The sequence below is a fragment of the Saimiri boliviensis genome, chromosome 10 (genome assembly GCF_048565385.1).
Source record: "Saimiri boliviensis isolate mSaiBol1 chromosome 10, mSaiBol1.pri, whole genome shotgun sequence".
In the NCBI taxonomy this organism is placed as follows: Eukaryota; Metazoa; Chordata; class Mammalia; order Primates; family Cebidae; genus Saimiri; species Saimiri boliviensis.
This window is the reverse complement of record NC_133458.1, coordinates 89,785,237-89,811,967: the sequence shown is the minus strand read 5'-3', so window position 1 is coordinate 89,811,967 and position 26,731 is coordinate 89,785,237. Positions and strand designations below refer to the sequence as shown.

Below are 26,731 nucleotides of genomic sequence, written 5' to 3'. Positions count from 1 at the left end.
TTAAATAAGAAGTCTTATGTATGTCTTCAAGCCCCATAATGCATGATGAGAATTATCTAAATTTCAAATGTTTACATTAAGTGGAAAAGCCTGTTTAAGTAAAAAAACATACTTAGCAGAGGCTGAAGGAATGGAGTTATCTGCAGTACCACAGAACAGTTACCGTCTATCACCTTTAGGATTTATTGTATTTGAAATAAGCTACATCATAACAGTCTGAGAAGAACGCTTTTAAAGAGAGGAAATGGTCCCATTTAGGAAATAATTTTTTTTTGTATTCTTTGATATATAGTAGGGGGTAAAAACATAAACATGCAGACCAAAAGTACAACAGTTTACATGGTCTTCCTAGTTTTATTAGCCCATTATTGAAACTATGTGTCTAGTCTGCACTAGAATAGTCATTTAGAAAAAGTATTCATTTAGAAAAAGATCACTACTGGACTCCAACACACTATTCAATAAGAAATGTTTTTATATCCATACCCACATCCCATTCTGCTCAATATGCATAAATACCACTACCAGTCATTAGATTAAAAACTTAAATAAGCCGGGAGCGGTGGCTCAAGCCTGTAATCCCAGCACTTTGGGAGGCCGAGGTGGGTGGATCATGAGGTCAAGATATCGAGACCATCCTGGTCAACAAGGTGAAACCCCGTCTCTACTAAAAATACAAAAAATTAGCTGGGCATGGTTGTGCGTGCCTGTAATCCCAGCTACTCAGGAGGCTGAGACAGGAGAATTGCCTGAACCCGGGAGGCGGAGGTTGCGGTGAGCCGAGATCGCGCCATTGCACTCCAGCCTGGGTAACAAGAGCGAAACTCCATCTCAAAAATAAAAAAAAACAAAAACAAAAACAAAAAAAAACCTTAAATAAAAAGATCATTCGTTTTTCTAATGAAAAGAAAGTGAAGATAATACAAATTTTAAAAGCCTGAATATAGTAATGAGTTCTTAAAGCGTCTATAAGTTGAACTATGAAATCTTTAAAACAATTACGTATCCAAAATAACTAATTTAGAAGTATAATTCAGATAGTGTCAACTAATGCTTCATTATGATAAAAAAATGGACAATTAATCTAGGAAGCTAAAGTTCTGTAATTTAATGGTTTATAAAGGAATGAGATAGATAAACCTTTAGGGAGATGGGCTCTAAAATGTGACAAACATGTATTTAAATTACCAATAAAGTATTTGGACAGATAATACCAGCTGTTTATTTAAATGTGAAAGCCAAGATAGTTGGCTTTAAAGTATTTGCCCCGAACCAAAATACTTAAGAAGTCCTTACCTACTTCTGAACCTCCAGATGTATAAATTTTGCCTTCTGCGGCACAGGCGGCAAGGCTGTCTCGAGGTGTCGGAGGGCCCAGTTTGGAATACCAGCTATCCTTCACTACATTGTAACAGTCCATTCGCTTTATCGGGAAAAGCTGAGAGCCTCCCAAAATGTATACTACGTTGTCCCAAAACACGCATGCTGCATCTCTTCGTTTTTCAAAGGGGCAGCGGATGTCTGTCCAGCTGTAATCCTGTAACAGAAAAGGACAGGAAGCTTTCAGTAAGGAAAAAATATAATTGAAAAGGACAATACAAAGATATAGTAAAAAAATATATAAGAATACGTTAATTTTATTAGGCTACACATACAAATGTTTGGCTTGAGAGTATTACCAATTTAATCTTGTGTGATTTCTGCAGAATGTTGATTACATGGGGCAGAGGGCAGAAGGCAGGCACATGTGTGCTTTGGGTCCTTTCTAGCTCTAAAATAAACTTAAAAATATTTGGATATACCACCACCACCCTATCTTCTATTCCTTCTTTCATTGGAGATAATACAAGAAGATTCTAAAATAAGTTGTTTCATTATTTTTAAAAAGCCTCTTTTTCAAATGTAAAGGTCTCCATCCCATCCCTGCCAGATTAAACAGTGTGATATAAATAACCAATGGATAACATAAAGCTCAAATTGCCATTATCCTACTGATAACCTAAAGCCAGAAAGTATTTTGTGGACTTTATTAATTTTCTATATTCAGTAGAGCCAATGTAGTCAGCTGGACTCTTAACGCTGTTAATGTTTATGAGGAAATACTTGAATAACTTGTTCTGAGTACTCTGGATACTCACTTTTCTCCCCAACAATTAGAAATATACACCTATTACTTTGGGAGGCCAAGGGGGGCAGATCATGAAGTCAGGAGTTCAAGATCAGCCTGACCAACATGGTGAAACCCCTGTCTCTACTAAAAATACAAAAATTAGCCAGGCATTGTGGCGAGTACCTGTAATTCCAGCTACTCAGGAGGCTGAGGTGGGAGAATCGCTTGAACCTAGGAGGCGGAGGTTGCAGTGACCCAAGATCGCACCACTGCACTCCAGCCTGGTGCTTGGCAACAGAGCAAGACTCTGTCTCAAAAAAAAAAAAATAAATAAAAATAAAATAAAAAGAAATATATACTTATCAGGGCTGTTCACAGCACCTGTTTCTTCACTATTTTGATAGCATCCAAGAGACCCTCCCCTTTTTTGAGAAAGGAAGCTACAGTGTTCTTGCTATTTTCTGAATATAATCAGGATCAGATAGGAATACCATTCCCAATCTCACCAAGCAAAGCACTATGTGTGAATATTAATGTTGAGTTTCCTTTGAGAAAATCTGACTGGTAACCTATGATCGTATCCAGTGTTTCAGGCATTCACTGGATTAGATCAAAGTATCACAGAACATCAGGAATAGTCTCTTAGGAAAGGAAGAGCCCCTAATGTAGAACACTCAGATGCCTGACAAAGATAAACATTCTGCTTTTTAGGTGACCCAGTAAATAGAGCCTTAATAGCTTAGGATTTTATTCTCAAGTTAGGATCAACAGGTGGACACACCAAACAATGGGATAAACATAACATGCTCCTGAGACTTCAATTCCACTCAATGAACACTTGAGAAACTGGGGGAAAATATTTTTACTTGTTCTCTTGGAGAAACTGTATACTACAGAATGAAACAAAGAGATAAAATAATAATCATATTGTACAGAAAATAATCCCTCAAAGATAAACTAAATCATTCTCTTAAATGTTGTTCACATCTACTCATAATTCCTATTTGATCAGGTTTATGTAGCAAAGAAATGCGATTTCATTAACTGCATTAACTTAGTGAATCTCAAATCTTGTCACTCTTACCCCTAATTTATTCGACATTTATTACTGGAGAGCTATATGGGAAACTTTTTTTTTTCCTGATTTCAGTACCTGGATAATGTATGTAGTTGAGGGAAGGGAAAAGAATAGATGGAAAGTCGTCTGTTCAGTGGGCATGACTGTTCGGCATTACCCTAGTGATGAAACTAGATCTAACCTGGGCTTGCAGGTGAAGGCAGTGCTATTTATTGTTCCCTGTACAGGCTACAGGAAAATTGAGAGAAACACAGTTTTCGTGTTAGAAAGCAGATGGACAAATAACATTAGAGTCATAGATGGGAAGGTGTATGTGTGTGGGCAGGGTTAAGGAACTGTTACCCTAAAAATGTGATTTAATTCAGTTAAGTTTTACTGAGTATCTATTCCATGAAAATTCTTAGGCTTCGGTGCTGCGATGTGAATATGGGAAAATTTGAAAGCCTGGAAAAGATATAGGTAGAATGATTTCTTAAATTTTGACGTATCTCTCATTATACAAACGTACACATATAGACACATCCATGTATAACGTCTTGTCTTCCTTGGTCCTAGTCAGCCTTTCTTGCCTCTGCAGTCATAGGCCATGCTATATTTTTTTCCAAGCTCAAGACTACTTTCCTTTTTGTAATTTCCTGATTTCTTTCTTCGGAATCCTTACCACTCCAAGTCCAGACTTGATGACTGAGCACTCCATTATATCTTGGCCTGTATGATTTTCCAGCTGTAATAGTTCTCATTGCTCCTGCAAGAGTAAAAGCTCTGGGCTGGGAGCAGTGGCTCATGCCTGTAATCCCAGCACTTTGGGAGGCCGAGGTGGGCGGATCACCTGAGGTCAGAAGTTGAAGACCAGCCTGGCCAACAATCACTGTCTCTACTAAAAATACAAAAAAAATTAGCTGGGTGTGGTGGCAAGTGCCTGTAATCTCTCAGCTCCTCGGGAGGTTGAGGCAGGAGAATCGGGAGGCAGAGGTTGCAGTGAGCTGAGATTGTGCCACTGTCCTCCAGCCTGAGCAACAAGAGTGAAACTCTGTCTCAAGAAAAGAAGAGTAAAAGCTTCCTGGGGTGAGAAGTTGTAAATATTTTCTCTAAGTGCTTCAAGGCAAAAGACCAGTGTGATATTTTCCTTCAAAGTAAGGACTATTTTTACATAATATATTCTGAAAACATATAGATTCTCAAATAATAGAAATGCTGTAGTAAAAATCAAGGCAACCACAATCCAAAAGGAAATACTTTTCATTTTTAATACTTGAGAACTTTATTTTTGATCATTTTGAGAGAAATTCAAGGAAGGCAGAGTCAGGGAAAAAAGAAAGCAAAATTATCAAAACTTTAAGATTTCTTACAGAAACCACAGGGAATCAATCCAACCTAAGTTTAAGATGACCAAATTACAAATACTTTCTCTTAAGCCACTATCTGGTTTATCTTAGTTTCTAAGGGCTTTAAAAAGGTCATACACCTATGGTGACAATCTACATAAAAAGCAGGTTTATGCCAGATGCCAGAACATTCCTAGAAGTAGTTTCATTAGAAACACATAGAAACACTTTTGGCTTCATTCATTTTACAAGGACACAAAGAATGTAATTCAAAGGAACTGGGAAACTTGGGTACGAAGCCAGGCTCTGTACGGAGGAGCTATGGATCTCAGTTAGGGTCACTTAACTTCTAAGGGACTTCAGTTTCTTTATCTGTACAACAAAATGACTGAACTAGATGACCAAAAGTCTCTTCCCTTTCAGTCCTATCATCTAGTGATCTTAGAATCCAAATGATTTAGAATGTATCCCTAGCCAAATAGCTACTATTAATTTATTAGTTAATTAAGTACTTACCTTTCCAGGAACTATGCTGAAATATTTTAAAACATCATCTTATTTAATTTCTTTAATAACTCTATAAGGTAATATACTCATTTACAGATAAGAAAACTAAGAGATATTAAGTAACTTATCAAAGGTTACATAGTTAGAAAATGGTGAACCCATGATCTAAATCTAAATCCATCCGACTCCAAAGCTGTGTCTTTAGTCCCTATGCTGCCCTGCTTCTCTAAAAGTCTTCCATGGCCTACTAGAAAGAACACAGAACTGGTAGTAGAGTGATTTGGGTTCCTCTTGTCACTGTTGTGTTTCTAGCGAAGTGATTCTGGGCACGTGAACTGCCATTGTTGGATCTCAACAGCCTCATCTATAAAATCAGGAGGACGGCAGGATGGCTGCTGAGGTCCTGCACAATCTCCCTATCTTATCACTTATAAACACAATGCTCAACCACCAAAAGCACAGCTACTATGAAAATAGAGGTTTTCTCCTTGTGTTTGTATAGTATTTGGCCCAGGGCTCAGCATGCTGAGGGAATGTTCTCATTGAGTGATAGTTCACATGTATCATCCTGTTAGGCCATCTTCATTTTTGACTTTGCAAAGGTCAGAGACTGAAGATGCTGCACTCTGCTCCTGGTTTGTACCAGTTCTTCATTGCAGTACTATCTTTACATTACACTGGCTCCAGCTGGCATCTTGTCACTATGGCTCCTGGTTCTGTGGTGGCTGCACCACTGAAGACCAGGGGGACCTGTAACCAACCAACCAGCAAGTACCTGGGTTGGGGGCCAGGTTTTCATCTCCTGTTTTTGTAAGTCTAAATAGTTTCCACTTTTATCCTTTGTTAGAGCAATCTTCTCCTAGGAATTTATCCTAAAGGAAAAACTGGACAGTGTGCAAAGCTGCCAGATATAAAGATGTTTCACTGCAGGAGTATTTTTTAAAACCTGTAAATCAACCAAATGTGTTTGATGAAGACGGGTATTAAATTATGGTATATCTTTGTGAAGGAATACTCTATGGCCCTTCAAAAGAATGATATTCTCACTGACGTGAAAATATCTCCCTAACAAAATGGTAAGAATAAAATATATTTTGTGAAATAGCATGTAGGCATGATCCTGTATTTGTAAAACGTATTTGTAAAATCTGGAAAATGTGAGGACTAAATGTTCACTAACTACTGATGACCGTCTTTGGACACTGGCAGTACTTTGGCTTTCTCCTTTATATCTTGCTATATTTGAATTTTCTACAATGAACATTTATTTAAAAAAAAAAAACAACAAAAATGCAATGAATAGTACCCAAAATATGGTACCAGGAAAACAACTGCTTTTCTCAGCAGAAGCCTGTACTAGTGCTAAATGTTTTAACAGGAACATTTAATTAAAACTAACTTAAAGGCTTTAAGAATTGAGAAACACATATAGCTATTATATTATGAGACGAAATTCCAACTAGAGGACAGATTAGAGGCAGTCCTTGCTTTTCTTCCAAATAGCACATTCTAAAGGGCACTCTGGTTTTCTATAAGCAAACACCTGATCATGTCAAGTAATTCCACAGGATGTATCCATATTTTGAAATATGCTCATTTTCAGTAAAGTCACACAAATATTACTGGAAACATATTAACCTTCTGAAGTCCAGAAAGAAATTTAGTAATCAGCCATTAGGAAAAATACTCTTGTAACTCAAATTCTTCAACAACAGTAACATTGTAGCTCAGTAGCTTCTACAGTTTGGGAGGAGGAGGGTGATTGTGCTACTGCAGGCTGCTAGATAAAATCAGGCTTAATTAGCAACAAACAATAAATAAATGGGCATGTCTTAGCTGCTAATGATTAGCTAAAATTAGCAGAGTCCAAAGTGAGGACAGAGGCAAACTGAAAGGGAATTAAGAATCAGTGCTGCTCTATCAAGTCACAAAATGTTCTCCCCATCTCCACTCTCAGATTAAAACTACACCATGAGCCAGGCGTGGTGGCTCAAGCCTGTAATCCCAGCACTTTGGGAGGCTGAGGCAGGTGGATCACGAGGTCAAGAGATCAAGACCATCCTGATCAACATGGTGAAACCCCATCTCTACTAAAAATACAAAAAATTAGCTGGGCATGGCGGCACGTGCCTATAATTCCAGCTACTCAGGAGGCTGAGGCAGGAGAATTGCCTGAACCCAGGAAGTGGAGGTTGCGGTGAGCTGAGATCGCACCATTGCACTCCAGCCTGGGTAACAAGAGCAAAACTCCATCTCAAAAACAAAAACAAAAACAAAAACAAAACAAAACAAAACTACACCATGAAAAAAAATTCAAACCTAAGCTACTCTAAAACTCAGTCATTAAATAAAACTCAGTCTAAAGGTGAATGAAGCATCACATGGATATTATGCTTAATAATAGTACTTGTCATTTGAGTAGAAATAACATTAGGAAGTATATAGTATCCCTGTGCTAGTACCTTGCCAGTTATCTCAACAGAAGACTGTCTCTAAATGAACTTTGTCATGCATTTTTAAATCTTAGCACAGCAAGGTATATTATGCTTTAAATTATCTCAAATCCCAGAAAGCAATCGTATACTCATTTATAAAATGTTCTCACCAATAAAACAAACATCTCAAAACAAAACAAACAAACAAACAAACAAAAAAACAAAACAACAACAACAACAACAAAAAAAAAAACCAAAAAAAAAAACCCCAAAAAAACAACAACAACAAAAAAGAAAACAAACATCTACTCTTTGTGCAGAGTACAGGAGATGGCCCAGGTGTCTGGAAGAGTTCAGAAGATTAAAGGAAAAACAAAGTGGGGAAGATGGTAAGCATTTTTATATTTAAATATGGGAAGATTAGAAAACCTAAGGTGGCAGGAGAATCTGACAGATGAGTGAAGGAAGAGCAAAGAAATGAAAAGAGTCAGATGAACATAACTGACACTCACATAAATCCTGAGAAGATTTAAACTTTTTGGTTTTAGACTAGAAAACTGGTTTAGAAAGGCTGATGGCAGGGCATTGTGGCACAAGCCTATAATCCTAGCACTTTGGGAGGTCGAGGTAGATGGATTGCTTGAGCTCCGAAGTTTGAGACCAGACTGGGCAACATGGCAAAACCCCATCTCTACAAAAAATCTAAAAATTAGCAGGCATAGTGATACATGCCTATAGTTCCAACTACTCAGGAGACTGAGGTGAGAGGATGCTTGAGCCTGGGAGGTTGAGGCTTCAGTGAACTGAGATCACATCACAGTACTCCAGCCTGGGTAACAGAGTGAGAGTTTGTCTTGAAGAAGATCACACACACACACACACACACACACACACACACACACACACCAGAAAAAAAAAAAAAAAAGGTCTCTGCCAGGCTTGGTAGTTCATGTACTATAATCCCAGTGCTTTGGGAGGCCAAGGCAGGAGGATTGCTTTAGGCTGGAAGTTCAAGACCAGCCTGGGCAACATAGTGAGATCCTTGTCTCCACAGAAATTTTTTAAAAAAATAGCCAAGTGTGGTGACACATGCCTGTAGTCCCAGCTACTTGGGAGGCTGAGGTGGGAGAATCATTAGAGCCCAGGAGCTTGAGGCTGCAGTGATCACCACTGTACTCCACACTCTGTGACAGAGCAAGACACTGAGACCTCACACACAAAAAAAGACCAATGACCTAGTCCTTCAGCTCTTCCAGCTATGCCTAATTTCTTTTTTTATAATGCAAAGTCAAGTTAGATTCCATTCAGTTGTTTAATACTTATGGGGGCTTTTATGAAAAATTTTAATAATCATACTTACCAAGTCAAGATGCATTCATAACCAGGATTTAATATACTTTTAAGTCTTTTCTCTTTCTTCCTACCCAACACTACCAATAAGTCTCCCTCAATAAAACATCCATGAAACTTCCACAGAGGCTTCCTGGTTGACAAATCCAACCCAGCGAGCTCTCTTCTTTCTGTACCACCAACACAGTCATTGTCTACCACTTATCAGGACAATTAATCCTTAAATTGAGCTGAGGTGCTGACCTCCACCTCTGTGCTAACTGCTGTGCGATGTGTATACCTCATGTACTCTGTGTGTAAGGACAGGGTCCTGTTGTATGTGTCTTTCATATCCCCTGCTGGTGTCCAACCCTCAAATTTCAAATCCTAGATGAACCGTGATACTAGTAATATACGCTAAAATGTTTGCTTAAACTATACTTTTACAACCAGCTAACCATACAACACACCCGGTTGTTAGTAACAGCTAATGATAATTATCTCTTATACCTGGAACACCACATTTTCAAAGAAAACAATCCATTCCAAATCTAACTGAATATGATGACAGATCTTAATGCAGCTCTGGGTCATCATATGAACAATTACTAAAGGTAACCAATAGTAATTACTGGTTACATGATCTAGTAAAGAGTGCAAATTTATCTCCTTCCCTGTTAGTTATCCTCAGCTTGACTTACCCCTTTATCCCTGTGCTCATGGGCCCACTGCTCTCCAGCTATCTCCCAAAGGCTGCAGTCCCTTAAAACCCCACCCCAGGCCGGGTGTGGTGGCTCACACCTATAATCCCAGAACTTTGGGAGGCTGAGGCAGGAGGACTGTTTGAGCCCAAAAGTTCAAGACCAGCCCTGGCAACATAGCATGAACCCTGTAGTTACAAAAAATGAAAAAAAATTAGTGGGGTGTGGTGGCAAGTGCCCGAAGTCCCAACTACTGGAGAGGCTGAGGTAGGGGACTGGTTGAGCCTGGCAGGTCAAGGCTGCAGTGAGCCATGGCCATGCCACTGCACTGCAGCCTGGATAACAGAACAAGATCCTGTCTCAAAAACACAACACAACACAACCTCACGGAGATATCATTCCCATTTCCCTCACTTCTTCCCATTTAGAGCCTTCAATCAAATATGTGCAAATCTGTTTCAACTCTCCCTGAGCCTTTTTAGAGTGCTGTTATGATAATTAAGGCTAGCTGTGGCTATGAAGAATGCGTTTGATGTCATAACTCCCAGCGTCAGTCATATTTTTCACTGGGGGTTTCTTGCAGATGCAGTGACATAACACAAAGATAAACAAATCTTTGAAGGTGGAAACTTCAGGCACTGTACCAAGATGGGGTGAAAGGGGCTGTGAAGTTGAGTTTAGAACAAAACTACAAATCAGTGTGTTATGGAGGTAATTGAAAAGAAATTGAGACTCTCAATAGTCCTATTTTGAAAGACATTCTAGGAAAGAAGAGGATATAACTGAGAACTTACCTCAGGATGTGATCCATTCTCTTTTTAAAACATGAAGATCACCTGTCTAACTAAACTGCCTTCAAAGAATCTGGGAGAATACCTTTCATGCACAAGCTGCAGAGGACACTCATTTTTATCTCTGGGTGCCCATGATGCTGACAACTAAGGAAGCTTAAAGGATACTCATGATGACCCACACTTGCATCTCAACAATGTCAGGTGCTGGGGCTTGCAGCTAGAGGTCCGACTGCTGCCTATTTTAGATATTTTCTTCTTGTAAGTGCTTCTTTCTGATCATTGTAGCATTTTTACTTCTGCATAGTACTTCTAGAACTCTTTGCTGGTGACAAACACTACTGATATCTTGTTATGAAAGTCTCAATTTTTAAAAATGTAACAACATTTTCCTTTAAAGGTTTATCCTTCGTTTATGGACATGATCTTTTAAAATCATACCAATTTATAACTGCTGATTTCCGCCATGATCACAGGGTGAGACTGTTTCCTCCTTAGTGAGGACCTGTTTAAGAGGGAAGGTGGCTATGATACAGGCACTGCAATACATTTAATATAAAATATTTCTGACAGGAAAATGTGTACCAAGTTAAAAATAACTTCTTTTTCTTTTATTTATACCCCTCTATATTTAGATCCAGTCTTTTTTTTTTTTTTTAAGACGGGGTTTCACCATGTTGGCCAGGATGGTCTTGAACTCCCGACCTCAGGTGATTTGCCTGCTTTGGCCTCCAAAGTGTTTAGATTACAGGCGTGAGCCACCATGCCCAGCCTTAGATCCAGTCTTATAAAACCAACTGAGAAAATTATATAAAGTTACATTGGGGCCGGGCGCGGTGGCTCAAGCCTGTAATCCCAGCACTTTGGGAGGCCGAGGTGGGTGGATCACGAGGTCAAGAGATCGAGACCATCCTGGTCAACATGGTGAAACCCCGTCTCTACTAAAATAATACAAAAAATTAGCTGGGCATGGTGGTGCGTGCCTATAATCCCAGCTACTCAGGAGGCTGAGGCAGGAGAATTGCCTGAACCCAGGAGGCAGACATTGCGGTGAGCCAAGATCGCGCCATTGCACTCCAGCCTGGGCAACAAGAGCGAAACTCTGTCTCAAAAAAAAAAAAAAAGTTATATTGGTTCATTCATCCTTATAAACTTACATACTCATCCTGCACCAGGCACTAAGCTCAGTTTACCTTAGAGTTGTAAATATGCAAATACACTCAGCATAAACTTTCTTATCCTGTTCGTTCCATGAAAAAGGTGCCATGTGGTTTTCTGCGTTCGTAACTTACAGGCTCTGGTCCTTGCCCTGCTATTCCTACTGCTGGTTTATTGTTGGCAGGGAATACACAGAGTCCCCTTTTCTCCAGGGGATGGTCTCCCATTTCTCCACCATATGAAGCCAAGATCCTTACAAAGCCCCAGTTGATCATACTGGCCGGAGGAATCCAAATAAAAACTGGTCACTTAAGTAAACTTTTATTTAGGTATCAATATCATAAGACATTACCATGCTACAAATTAAGAACACCAATACTAGTATAAATAGAACACTGAATATATAACTTTTAGACTTACTAAGCACTTGAGAATTTGAAAACAGATACAGGATGGGAAGGGACAGCTCAACAGGCTTTATAAAACGATGATAACAAGAAAAATATCATTTCAATTCAATATAGCAACCCAAGCCTTCTTTTTCTGCTAATATTCAGAAAAAGTAAGACTTTTCTTTACTAAAACTTTTTAGTAATCAATAAAAACAAATATTTGCCTCCTGTCACCGATAAAATACAAGAACTATAATTGATGGAATGAAAATGCTTTTATTGGTAGTTCATTCCTCAATTATTTGAATTTTTCCATAAATTTTCAAAGTGCAATTAGGAACGAGTCATTTATAAGAGCAAGGCAAGACAACAAATGAGAATTCTGAAGTTACAGTCTCACTTCCAGGCTCGTGTAGGATATCCATCTCTTTTCAACTGTCCAATAAAAAAAAAAAAATCAAGGAAAGAATTAGAACTACAGACTAAAAATAAAGTGCTAAGAGTCATGTCACATTTGCCTTATTCTAGGAACAGTGCTCCCTGCCTCCTAAATGAGATCGGAATTCTTCTTGCCCATCTGTACATCAAAACAGCTATCTACTTTATTTTAAAATAAAATATTCTTCACCAACACTTGTCTTAATCGCTTTTTAACTGCCAAAATCAACACCACGGTTAGGCTTTGGGAAACAAATTGGGTGTAATCATTATTAATACCTGAAAGCTGTGGTTTTTAGAATTACAATTTTTTTGTTTTGTTTTCTGGTTGCTGTTCTCTTGTTGCTCAGGCTGGAGTGCAGTGGTGCGATCTTGGCTCACTGCAACCTCCGCCTCTCAGATTCAAGTGATGCTCCTGCCTCAGCCTCCCAAGTAGCTGAGATTACAGGCGCCTGCCACCATGCCCAGCTAATTTTTGTAGTTTTAGTAGAGATGGGGTTTTACCATGTTGCCCAGGCTGGTCTTGAACTCCTGACCTCAGGTAATCCAACCATCTTGGCTTCCCAAAGGGCTGGGATTACAGGTGTGAGCCACTGCGCCTGGCCTAACATTACAATTTATTTATTTATTTATTTATTTATTTTTGACACGGAGTTTCGCCCTTGTTACCCAGGCTGGAGTGCAATGGCGTGATCTCGGCTCACCGCAACCTCCGCCTCCTGGGCTCAGGCAATTCTCCTGCCTCAGCCTCCTGAGTAGCTGGGATTACAGGCACGTGCCACCATGCCCAGCTAATTTTTTGCACTTTTAGTAGAGAGGGGGTGTCACCATGTTGACCAGGATGGTCTCGATCTCTCGACCTCGTGATCCACCCGCCTCGGCCTCCCAAAGTGCTGGGATTACAGGCTTGAGCCACCGCGCCCGGCTCTAACATTACAATTTAAACTATCATTTCAGTTTTTGCTTGGAAAAAAAAAAGTTTATCATTTTTCTGTTCTTCACTCAAAAGAATCCTGAAAAATTAAAAAACAATAGCCATTGCCAGTGTCCTTACAGTGAGGACACTGTGCTTACTGGATATTACAGAGGCCATGTATTCTCATGGCACCTGCTAGTTACCCAGTCTTCTACTGAAAAAGCCATATATCTTCAGGTAAAAAAACACAACAACCTATATTCTGGAGATGAAGGAATAGACCAGAAATCGATGTCTGAGCCAAGAGCAACCCAATAGGGACAGTCCAAATATGATGGTGATTAACTAATCTAAATGATCCTCCATCCTTGTTGAGGTGATTTTGCTATCTGGCAGCATATTTGCTCTATGGGTTACGGTGTTAAGTGTTATGTAAGCAAGAGAAGCTGATGGAAGTCTTCTCTACCAAAATATAAGAGGAACAGCTGCCTTGGAGTAACTGCTGAGACTGGTAACTTTTTTGCAATAGGACAAGATGTGGTCTTACTGCATCAGATTAATATAACCAGGAAAACCTGGCATATAGCTAACACTTTGGCTAATGCATATTTCTGTTTCTATCTATCCAGGCCATGAGATCGAATATCTTTTCAGCTGGCAGGGAAAATTTTTAAATGTCATGGTCTGACTTCAAGGATCCCTTGACTCTTTAGCTCCATGCCATATTCTAAGTTGCAGGCATCCTGGACCATCTCACCTTCCCAAGGTCACATACTAGTCTCCTATGTTGATGCACATAATGCTAACCAGTTCTGGAGACCAGAAAACAGAAAGGATCCTACATGTCTTGGTAAGAAATGTGCTTGGCAGGACAGAAGATAAGTTAGCCTAGAATACGGTGCTGATTGCATCAAAGTCCCTAGATGTTCTCAGGTCTACAGCAGAGGTTGGCCAACTATGGCCTGAAGGCCAAATCTGGCCCCTTACCTGGTTTTGTAAACAAAGTCACCTCCCGTGTTCAACTGATTCTCCTACCTCAGCCTCTTGAGTAGCTGAGATTACACACACGCATTGCCATGCCTAGCTAATTTTTTTGTATTTTTAGTAGAGACAGAGTTTTACCATGTTGGCTAGGCTAGTCTAGAACTCCTGACCTCAGCTGATCTACCCACCTCGGACTCCCAAAGTACAGGGAGTACAGGCATGAGCCATTGCACCTGGCCTGTAAATAAAGTCTTATTGAAACACAGCCATGACCATTTGCTTATGTATTGTTTATGGCAGCTTTCCTGCTACTGGGTAAGAGAACGAATGGCCTGCAAAGCTGAAAATATTTACTCTGGCCCTTTATAGAAAAGTCTGTGAAGCCCTGATCTACAGCATGTTGGTATAACCTCTTGGAAATGAAGGACAGCTTGCTGCTCCCAAGCACTCCTACATATTAGAGATGGCATATGGTTATTACACTTCTGAGTAAATCGAAAAGCTATCAGTTACAAGTAAAATCTAGAGTAGGAGAAATCTTTCTTTTTTTTGAGACAGAGTCTCACTCTGTTGCCCAGGCTGGAGTGCAGTAGTGTGATCTTGGCTCACTGCAACCTCCACCTCCTGGGTTCAAGCAATTCTCTGCCTCAGTCTCCCAAGTAGCTGGGATTACAGGTGCCTACCACCACGCCTGGCTAATTTTTTTGTATTTTTAGTAGAGACAGGGTTTCACCATCTTAGCCAGGCTGGTCTTGAACTCCAATACCTTGTGATCCACCCGCCTCGGTCTCCCAAAGTGCTGGGATTACAGGCGTGAGTCACTGCGCCTGGCTGAGGAGAAATATTTCTAGGAACAGGCTATAGTAGTATGGCTCAGCTGCCGTGACCCTGGGGCATTAGCTTGAGGCATGTCTCGATATAATCAGAGCATGGCCCAAATTCTGGGGCAAGGCCAACCTCCTTTATACAGGTATCATTCTTTCAGTAGACAACTCCCAGCTGACCACGAGGTTCTGATGGTAAATGTCTGACACCAAGGAAACCAGGTGACCATGTCATTAATCCATCTTTAACAATTTTACCTGACCTGCCTAGCCACAAATACAGCATGCCTTCAACCAATAATGTAGCATGTAAATGTAAGACTAGGCTTACAGAGGTTCCAAAGGCACAAAATACCCAAATAGGTTAATGACAGACTTATCCAGTAGCCCTTCACCTAATTCACTATCTTTCTCCCTCAACCAGGACTATGCTTTCACGGAAGTGTTCACTATACATCAGCTAACCCAATAGGGCAACCCAATAGGGACAGTCCAAATATGATGGTGACAAATTTGAGAGGCCTGTGTTTGGTTCACTTTTGATAGTAGTAGCCAATAATGAGTGGCAAAAGCATTGTAGCACCCCCTCAGGAATTGCTTTGAAGGACAATATGAAGGAAAGTGTTCTAACTTGATAGAATTCCAAGCAGTTCATTTTACTGTCCATTATACCTTTTAGGAGAGAAAGCCTAAGGCCAGTTTTTTTTTTTTTTTTTTTTTTTTTTGAGACGGAGTTTCGCTCTTGTTACCTGGGCTGGAGTGCAATGGCGCGATCTCGGCTCACCGCAACCTCCGCCTCTAGGGTTCAGGCAATTCTCCTGCCTCAGCCTCCTGAGTAGCTGGGATTACAGGCATGCGCCATCATGCCCAGCTAATTTTTTGTATTTTTAGTAGAGACGGGGTTTCACCATGTTGACCAGGATGGTCTTGATCTCTTGACCTCGTGATCCACTCGCCTCAGCCTCCCAAAGTGCTGGGATTACAGGCTTGAGCCACCGCGCCCGGCCTAAGGTCAGTTTTTATCAAGTCTTGGGCAGTCACTAGTGGTTTATCTAGACGGATGCAGGTTTGAAATAATGCTTTGGGTCTCATCAGGTATCTAGCCAACCAAAAATGGGTTTGCAAAATGATGAAAGAAATCATTATGTATGGGACTCCATGTTTGAATCGCCTTCCATGAACACTCTTGTGCTCGTGGAAGCTGTTTTCCTCTATCCTGGATTTTCCCTCTGGAGTCCCCTTCCATGAACACTTCCTTTGTGGAAGCTTGTCTTCTCCTCCCAAACTCCATCTCTCTCTATTCCCTTCCACTCAGTGTAGAAGCTGCTTTCATCTCCTGTATTCCACCTTTCTGGATTCTCTCGCTCAATTAAAAAAAAAAAAAAAAAAAAAGATCATTATGCATTTGGATTCAGCACCACTTATAGATACCACCTTGCCAGTTTGGGGTGTTATCCTTCAGAATTGTGGTGTTTGCTCTTCCCCAGCAATACATATAGTACCAGAAAAATACGGTATCCTTTCTCCCACAGCCAAAACACACAGGTCTAAGAAACAAGGAGTAGAAATTTCTCAAAAGGATGTAAGTAATGATCTATTGAAAAAAATTTGTGTTCTTATACCTATGACTCAAGCTCTCTTGACCCAATTGGCATGATATAATGAAAAGTTCACTAAACTTGGTGATCATTTCTAGATGGTTCAAATAAAAGTCATTTAATCTTTTTTCTTTGTGGTTTTGTAGGTTTTCCAAATATTCTAGAATATGTATTATTTCATATTAAAATTACTAAGGAGAAAAAACAAATATAGCCCCAGAAGCAATTTCCATTGACAATGGTAAATAAGGAAAGGAAGAAGTTGTAATGAATGCAAGGAGCTTCTGACAAAAAGTCAGGAGAACTAGCTTCCCTTTTTGTCAGTGGTTACCATGCAGCATTCCAGAACAATAAAGGAAAAACATTTGGAATGTGACTAAGCCTGATTTCCTTATCTGTAAAATGATCTATGTATCTCATAAGATATGTGAAAGAACACCATAAACTAACATCTTTAAAGGTATGAGTTATTACTCCTTGTGGTTAGTGTCTTAAGATTCAGTGATTTCAAAAACAACAACAAAAAACAAGAATAAAAATTAGTTACCTTTGGGTTAAAATATCTACAAGACTGTGGTTGAGAGCCTCCAAACAGCGCTATGCGGTAGTCATGTTTCTTTCTTCTAGGTCTTGTGCCATCTACAAGTTCTTCTCGGTCCTCTGGAGACAGTAGATGGTACCTCATTCCACCTGTAGTAAAATACACGGCAACTCTTCAAGAACTTGCACTAACCAGTGCTTTGAAAAGGAAATACCCAGACGTAACAGTGTCTTTCAGTAACCTTTTATCATCTTTCTATAGCATTTGAGGAAAGTGAGGGGGAAGAGGAAGGAGAAATAAGAACCTGAGTACTAACCAATTCATTATTCTCAGCAATCACCATTATTCTAAGACTGCCCCACCCAGTAAGCAACTTACTATATAACAGTGAATTATCTGGCTCCTCAAGCAACAGGTGCCAAAATAATAATTATTGAAATCCAGATCTCCTAATCCAGTGGTTCTCAATCTTAAGTGTACATTAGAATCACCTAGAAAATCTCTGAAACTATTTATACCTGGGACCTACCACAGACCAATTAAAACCTCTAGGTAGAGTCTAGGAATTGGTATTTTAAAGGGCTTCTTCAATCTTGCCACTTAAAATGTGGTTCAAAGACCAGTGGCTTCAGTATTTGGGAGTTTGTTATGCTTAATCCCAGGCCCTATCCCCAGACCTACTGAATCAGCATCTGCATATATAACACCCCATACTAATTAGGATGTACATAAAACTTTGAGAAGCACTGTCTTACATGACTAAAAATGCAGTAAGGTCAGAACTATTGTGATCTATCACGATCCTTTTCCTTCAGCAGTTTGTTAATTTTGTCAGTGCCACTTAACAATCAAAAACTGTTAAAGTATCACTTCAAGTCAGTGTGGGAAAGGTGGATTGCCTATGTTAGACAACAAAATGAAGAAAAAAATTATACCTCTACCTCATATTTCATTCTCAATTCCAAATCAGTAAAAATCTGAATATATTTTTAAAATCTCATAAATGTACTGAAGCTAAAAAAAAAAGGAAAAAAAAAAAGGCCCAGAATGGAGAAGTCTAAGAATGACCAAAAACATAGGAGCCAGAAAAAAATGAGAAATGTTCAGACTTAACTGTATAAAATTTTAAGTTAAAATAGTGTACAGCAGAAATAAAAGGCAGAATTAAAAGATAATAAACTAGGAAATTATTTATAAATAATAAAAAAATACTATTAAAGGACACTTTTATTAATTTACAAGAATTACCAGCAACTGAACCAAAAATTAGGTGAAGTATCTGAATATAGTTTCCAAAAAGGAAGTATGAATAACCTTAAACATATGAAAAGATGCTTGAGTGTTCCAGTTAAAAAAATACAAATTAAAACCATACTTTTTTCACTTAACAGATTGGCCAAGATCAAACTGCCTGGATCACAGGGTATAATATGGTTGTATCACGGGAGGTGGCACTTTCTTCCATTGATGGTAGGCATGTGGATGGGTATAACCATGGGAAGGGTGATATAGCCCGATCTATAAAAATTATAAATGTACATACCCTTAAACCCAGGAATTCCCTTTCTAGGAGTTTATCAATCTAAAGTTCACTGTTAGGGAAGTGGTTAAAAATTATGCCATGTCTATATAATAGAACATTATATGTGGCTGTTAAGATGAGAAAGGTTAGCATGTATGCATGAAATGGTCTCCAAGAAATAATTTGGAATAAAAAATCACAAGATGTAGAACAGTATGCAGAGTGCAACACTGTTTGTATTAAAAATGTATATTTTATGCAATGATACACATTTTATTATGTAATTTATACATGGATATATAAGTAAATGACTATATGTACAATCTCAAGACTACCTCTGAAAGGGTATATACAAGATAATAATGTTAATCTCCAGGGTAAGAGAACCAGAGAGGGAAAAGATTTATAGGGAGATTTACTTTTTATGATATATCGTTTTAATACCTTTTGAATTGTAAAATATTATCAATCTAAAAATAAAATCAGGTCATTTATTTTTTCTAAAGCTAGGGTCTTGCTCTGTCAGTTGGGCTGGAGTGCAGTAGCGCCATCACAGCTCAGAATAACCTTCAACTCTTAGGCTCAGCAATCCTCTCACATCAGTCTCCCAAAGCACTGGGACTGCAGGCCTCAGCCAGGATGGCTGGCCCAAAAATACCTGACACATGCAAAACATTTCTATAAATGCAGCTATGTTGGGTCTTTATAAAAAGGATAGAGAAAGGAAACTCATTCAGAGAATAGTTGGTGAATTAATGAACATCTTCATCAATATTTATCATTTCTCCCATTGCAGTTTGAGCAGCAGCTCTTTTGCATTCAACAGCTGGATATTTCAGAGGCCAAGGCATGCTGATGCATGCTCTAGGTTTAAGGTCTGAAAACTTTTGCTGTAGAGGGACAGACAGACTTCGAAGACCACATATGGTTTCTGTAGAATGTTCTTTGTTTATTTTACAGTCCTTTACAACTGTGAAAACCATATTAGCTCAAGTCTGCATGTAGCCTGTGGGTAGTTCTTGAAGTGTGGTTCCATAACCAGAAGCACCCGTATCACCTAGAAGTGTGTTGAAAATCCTAATTAACGAACACTAGCCCAGACCTTCTGAATCAGAAACTCTAGGGAGGGGTTTTAGAGGACTGCTTTGGAGGGTTCCACACAGTTTGAAGGTGGACTGTGTAGTCTATGAACTCAATACTCCCCGTAAGAGAAAGGTAGAAGGGAAGGAAAGAGACAAGAGGAAACTATTGTCTCTCTCCTTCCCTCCAGCCAACAGGCCATGGGGTAAAAGTGGTGACTGTGGTCAACTGTGCTGACACACTGGAGGAAGCATGCCTTTTTCTCCTACACTGATGGGCCTTTTTTTCCTCCCCACTCATATATACAGCCTGATCTAACAGTTTTGTAATAACTCACTCTCATATGATATAAAATCAAATATTTAAGACAAGCTTTCACTGAAAAAAGGAAAAGAAAATACAAAATAATATAGAAAATACATACAACATAAGAAAACTTAAAAAGCACTACATAGATTACTTTAGAGTGATAAGATATTGTAGCCATGAAATAAGAAATCAGAGAATAAAAACTCCAGAAATTAAAAATTACAGCTGAAATAAAAGGGTTGAAAAAAATCAAGCTATCTCTCAGAAAAAGGCCAAGAGACAAAGATGGTTAATAAAAAAAATGAAAAGAATCAGATTGACACTAGACTTCTCAAAAGTAACATTGGAAGCTAGTAGATAAATTCTAACTGAAAATGATTTTCAGCATAACTCTATGTTCAGTTTAACTTTTTCTTTTTCTTTTTTCAAGAGACAGGGTCTCACTCTGTTGCCCAGGCTGGAGTAGTGCAGTGGCAGTATCAGAGCTCACTGTAACTCAAACTCCTGGGCTCAAGCAGTCCTCCTGCCTCTCAGCCTCTGGAATAGTTAGGACCACAGGCACATGCCACCATGCCCGGCTAGGGTTTTTTTTTTTTTTTTTGTAAAGTTGGAATCTTGCCCAGGTGAATCTCAAACACCTGACCTCGAGCAATCTTTCTGCCTTGACCTCCCAAAGTGCTGTGATGAGGTGTGGGCTAGTGTGCCCAGCCTCCTTCAATATTTTACAGTAAAATAAACATGAAATTTGTCATGTCTCCAAATATTCACTTATTATATTCTCTATTAGGAACTTTTTAGAGGATATGTTGCATCAAACAAAAAGAATTAAGATAGAGGAAAGCTAGGATCCAAGAAGACAATGGATCTAACAGGAGAGGAGTGAAAAGGCTTCCCAGGATTGTGGAGAAGGAAGCCCCAGGACAGGAACTGTGCCTCAGGCCTAGAGCGCAAACAGTCCACATTGGATAGGCAAAAGGAAGGTTCTACAAGACAGGTTTCCAAGACAGATTGTTTAATTGTATAGACAATTTTATTAAGTGGCATTTTATAAAGGTGTGGAGGGGTTGGGACTTAGCCAGCAAGTCAAAAAAAATCAAAGCAAATGAAACAATGTGGCAAGTTTTAGCTCTGGGCCAAAAAAGAAAGATAAAATACTGTTTAAGAAAGAAAATGTGGCCGGGCGCGGTGGCTCAAGCCTGTAATCCCAGCACTTTGGGAGGCCGAGGCGGGTGGATCACGAGGTCAAGTGATTGAGATCATCCTGGTCAACATGGTGAAACCCCGTCTCTACTGAAAATACAAAAAAAAAAAAAAAAAAAAAAAAAAAAAAAAAATTAGCTGGGCATGGTGGCGCATGCCTGTAATCCCAGCTACTTGGGAGGCTGAGGCAGGAGAATTGCCTGAACCCAGGAGGCGGAGGTTGCGGTGAGCCGAGATCGCGCTATTGCACTCCAGCCTGGGTAACAAAGAGCGAAACTCCATCTCAAAAAAAAAAAAAAAAAAAAAAAAGAAAGAAAGAAAATATGGGCCGGGCGCGGTGGCTCACGCCTATAATCCCAGCACTTTGGGAGGCTGAGGCGGGTGGATCACGAGGTCAAGAGATCAAAACCATCCTGGTCAACATGGTGAAACCCCGTCTCTACTAAAAATACAAAAAATTAGCTGGGCATGGTGGCGTTTGCCTGTAATCCCAGCTACTCAGGAGGCTGAGGCAGGAGAATTGCCTGAACCCAGGAGACGGAGGTTGCAGTGAGCCGAGATCGAGCCATTGCACTCCAGCCTGGGTAACAAGAACGAAACTCCGTCTCAAAAAAAAAAAAAAAAAAAAAAGGAAAGAAAATGTGGAGAGCCGGATTCCTTCCGGGTTTCTCCCTGCAGCTTCTGTGTTGATGTTTGGACTCTTGTGAAGATGGCTTGCCCTGGCCAACCAGGACAGATTTATTTGTATCTATCCCGCTTATTTAAATAATAATAAGACCATCACAGAGGGAAGGTGAATCCCCGTAAGTAAGGCTATTGAAAATTCTACAGCTACAGAGATTCAAGATGTATGTTCAGCAGTTGGACTTAATGTATTTCTTTTTTTTTTTGAGACGGAGTTTCACTCTGTTACCCAGGCTGGAATGCAATGGCGCGATCTCGGCTCACTGCAACCTCCGCCTCCTGGGTTCAGGCAATTCTCCTGCCTCAGCCTCCTGGGTAGCTGGGATTACAGGCACGCGCCACCATGCCCAGCTAATGTTTTGTATTTTTAGTAGAGACAGGGTTTCACCATGTGGACCAGGATGGTCTCAATCTCTTAACCCCGTGATCCACCCGCCTCGGCCTCCCAAAGTGCTGGGATTACAGGCGTGAGCCACCACGCCCGGCCCACTTAATGTATTTCTTGAGAAAAATAAAATGTACTCTAGAGAATGGAATTGTGATGTCCAGTACAGAGGCACAGTCTGGGTCCAGCTCTAATAAGATGGCAGTCTTTGCCTTATACAGTTCCTATCACATTATACACTAAGCCTAACTTCTGGCTTCTGGCTGAGGCCAATTTGTTGTATGCAGCAGAAAAGATACCCAAACTAAAAACAAGGACACAAAAAACAGGAGGCGGTGACCAAAGTCTTCAACAAGGAGCAGGAAGTAAAAAAGGGAAAGGAAAGAAAAAGAAGCAACCTAGGATCAGCATCAAGTATGTGGTACTATTTAGGAGACATGAATGGAGGCTTCTAATTTGTATCAGAGGAAAACAGAAGCTTTATGTTTGCATCATTGAACTGAACTGTGAACACTTGTGCCTCTCATCTTTATCATCGGAGTAGACAGTGAAACAAATTTACATCAGAAGTCTGCGTCTCGCTTTTATGCGGTATAAAAGACTTTTTTGTCTTTCGATGCAGGTTTTTTTGGGAAGAAAGAATATTTTTAAATGGAGAATGGACTGTACAATAAATTACTTGAAATAAGTTACTTGTTTTAGATAAATTTTAATTAGATTTGAAATAAACATTTGGTACATGTTTTAAGTTAATGAAATAAAATTTGAAACTGAAAAAAAAAAAAAGAAAGAAAAAGTGATCAGAGTACACTACCTGGCTAAGTAAAATAAAAAAGGAAACACTAGAAACAAAGTACATGAAAGTTATTGTATACGAGTAGAAAAAGCATTAAGCAATTCGTACCTTCTATCATATATACCCCTATAAAATAAGGGCTGAGGCGAAGTGCCTTCCCGGTGTACAGTTCAGAAACCCAAGAGATTAACTTCTAGAAGAGCAAAATCTTGAATGCTTCTCCCTGGTTACTGAGTCTACTCCATTCTAAAGGGTTTTAAGTCCATGAGAAACTGGCTACATGATCAGATTACAAATAGATAATAAGGCAACTTACTTATCACCATCTTGAGGCATTCAGGATTGTCTTGAATAAGTGGTTCAGCTTGTACTGTTTTACTTAAGAAATTCTTTGATATAAGAGGAAACCTGACTTTAGCAAGGATATCAACCATAAATGGCTGGCGATTAGGTTCATCGTATTTCAACCACCTGACTGCAGCATCATAAACCTAAGGGGGGAAAACAGCATAGTAAAATTCTTAGAAGACAGCAACATTTCCAATTACCCATGTTTACTCTCACATTGAAGGGAGAGGACCTCATAAGGAGACAACCACTTATTCCTAATATTTTTCATCCCTGGACACTTGCCAGTACTTCAGAACAGTTTACATACTGCTCTAGTAAGTCTTGTAGGTAACATGTTTTTTAGAACTAACTACTACTATGTAATGTAATGACAAGGAAGGTGTTAAATTTATGATTAAAAAAAGATAGCTTCCTTTTCAGACAAAGACATGATATACATTGCAGTGAAAAAAACCAAACAAACAACTATCAGTCATTAAAAGTTTCAACATACACACTCATTTAGTTTAGGACCAGGAAAACAGGTTAATTTCTCAAGAGGCCATCCATTCCAGCAGATATGAAGGTCACCCAAGATTTTATTTCAATATTATATTCCTGCATTATGAACTGATAGACTTATCTACCTTCTAGAAACTTTAAGATATAAAGAATTCAATACTTAAAAATTACAGGATATTTAAAAGAATTGTTTTCCAAAATAATACTGTAGTTTCATTTAACTACACTGAACAAGTCCAAGTTCATCAACATAATTTAACTTACAAATCATTAACCGCCCCCCCCAATCAATTACTTCATATACACACACATCTCCCATACACAATCAATTAATTTTGGGGTGATGTTTGAACTAAATTAATTTTGGGGTGATATTAATAAGACCCAACTTTTAATCTCTTTCTGAGTTAATTTTTTATGGGAATTAATTAATTATTATTATTTTTTTTTGAGACAGTCTTGCACTGTCATCCAGGTTGTAGTGCAGCGGCGCGATCTCCGCTCTCTGCAAGCTCTGCCTCCTGGGTTCAAGCAATTCTTCTGCCTCCTGGGTTCAAGCAATTCTACTGCCTCAGCCTCCAGAGTAGCTGGGACTACAGGCTTGCGTCACCAAGCCCAGCTAATTTTTTTTTGTATTTTTAGTAGAGCAGGGGTTTCACCATGTTAGCCAGGACGGTCTCCATCTCCTGACCTCGTGATCCGCCCGCTTCAGCCTCCCAAAGTGCTGGGATTACAGGCGGGAGCCACCGTGCCCGGCTGGGAATTAATCTTTTTTTTTAAACAATTTTTTTTTTTTTTTTTTTTTTAGAACAGTTTTAGATTCACAGAAAAGTTGCAGAGACAGACAGCACAAAGAGTTCCCATATACCCTGCAACAGTTCTTTTTTTTTTTTTTTCCTTGCAACAGTTCTTAAGATGTTGCATTAGTATGGTATATATGTCACAACTAATGAACCAATATTGATACATTTAACTAAATTTCATATTTTGGGGGGATTTCTTTAGTTTTTATCGAGTGCTATTTTTCTATTCCACAATAACATAAAGGACACATTACATGTAGTCATTAAACCTTAGAATCTTCTAGATCGTAACAGTTTTTCAGCCTTTCCTTGTTTCTGACAACCTTGACAGTTTTGAGTTCTGGTCAGGTATTTTGTTGAGAATGTCCTTCAATCTGGGTTTGTCTGATGTGTTACTTACTAGACTGAGGTTGTAGTTTTTTAGGAGGACAATCAGAGAGGTGAATGCCATTTTAATTACATCAAGTGTGCATATGATCAACGTGACATCACAGATGATGCTAATGCTGACCACCTGTAGGTAGTGTTTATCACATTTCTCCGGCGTAAAGTCATTTGTTATTCCTTTTCCATATTACATGTAAGTCAACTAATTTTGATCATAGAAATAAATCTAGTGAGGCCCTCCAGGTCCAACCTGTCAACTTGCAAATGGGCAAAAGAATATTGCTAAGTGCAAAATTTTGTTTTTAGTACAAAAGTAACCTAAAACATATGATCTTATAGTACCTATATTAGTTTTCTGTTGCTGCTATTAACAAATTGCCACCAATTTAGTGGCTTAAAATACAGAGAAGGATGTGGGGCTGAAAATAGAGATTAAGTGAGTCTACATAGTAAAGTATTCCCACAGCCAGGTGTGGTGGCTCACGCCTGTAATCCCAACACTTTGGGAGGCCAAGGTGGGCAGGTTACCTGAGGTCAGAAGTTCAAGGCGAGTCTGGCCAACATGGTGAAACCTCATCTCAATTAGCCCGGCACAGTGGCACATATATGCAATCCCAGCTACTTGGGACGCTGAGGCATGAGAATCGCTTGAACCCAGGAGATGGAAGTTGCAGTGAGCCAAGATCACACCACTGCACTCTAGCCTGAGCAGCAAAGCAAGACTCTGTCTCTAAATAAACAAACAAAGTGTTCCCTGACCCAGCTCCCACACGACTGCACCCAGCTTATACTTCTGACAGTTTATCTGACAATTCTATAGGTCAGAGTCCAAAATGGGTCTCGGTAGAATAAAACCAACATGTCTGCCTGGAGACTCTATAGGAGAGACGACTTCCTTGCCTTTTCCAGCATCTAGCAGCTGCCTGCATTCCTTGGCTTATGGTCTCCTTCCACCTTCAAAGACAGCAATGGCTAGTCAAGTCTTTCTCACATTGCACCACTTAATGCTGCCCTTTTTTGCTTCCCTCTTCCAAATGTAAGGCTTTTTACGATTACACTGGACCCACTTGAATAATCTCATTTCAAAATCCTTAACTCAGTCACATATGCAAAGTCCTATCTGCCACATAGGTAATATATTCTAGATACTGGGGATTGGGAAGTGGACATCTTTGGGGATGGTATTGTTCTGCCTACCATGGTACCCAATGGTTTCATTTCTATGAAGTGGCCTCTTTCTCAAAGAGCCAGCCTGGCAAGCATCTAAGATTGCAATACTCACTGTTTAGTGTAAAAAACATTCTTTTCTAATAGACTCTTTCTCTTGTCATGTGTCCAAACATGAGTTATAAGAAATCAATAAAGTCATTTTTATTAAGAAAAACGTTAAGAAGGCACTTTAATCACCTGATCCTCTGCTCTCACAGTCAGAGTGTCCTGGTTGAGAAGATGTGTTACTCGCTTGACATCAAGTTGAAGAAATTCATCAGTTTTGTAAACTTCAGTAAAATGCTGATGAATAAAGTCATCGGCAGTTGCTTTCAATTCAGGACAATCTAGACACTCCGCTAGCACACTTATACCTA

The 26,731-nt window shown here is 39.4% G+C and overlaps 1 protein-coding gene across 4 annotated transcripts in view; it reads right to left on the bottom strand.

The window, feature by feature from the left end:
* Nucleotides 1-26,731, bottom strand: part of KLHL7 (kelch like family member 7) — a 70,088-nt gene that overhangs the window by 6,699 nt on the left and 36,658 nt on the right. For all 4 annotated transcript variants that reach the window (XM_003935114.4, XM_010345670.3, XM_003935116.4 and 1 more), the window contains 4 exons: nt 26,553-26,728; nt 23,420-23,594; nt 17,134-17,276; nt 1,297-1,537 (listed from right to left, as the gene is read on the bottom strand). In XM_003935114.4, the coding sequence (XP_003935163.1) occupies nt 1,297-1,537; nt 17,134-17,276; nt 23,420-23,594; nt 26,553-26,728 (735 nt within the window). The remainder of the gene's footprint in view (nt 1-1,296; nt 1,538-17,133; nt 17,277-23,419; nt 23,595-26,552; nt 26,729-26,731) is intronic.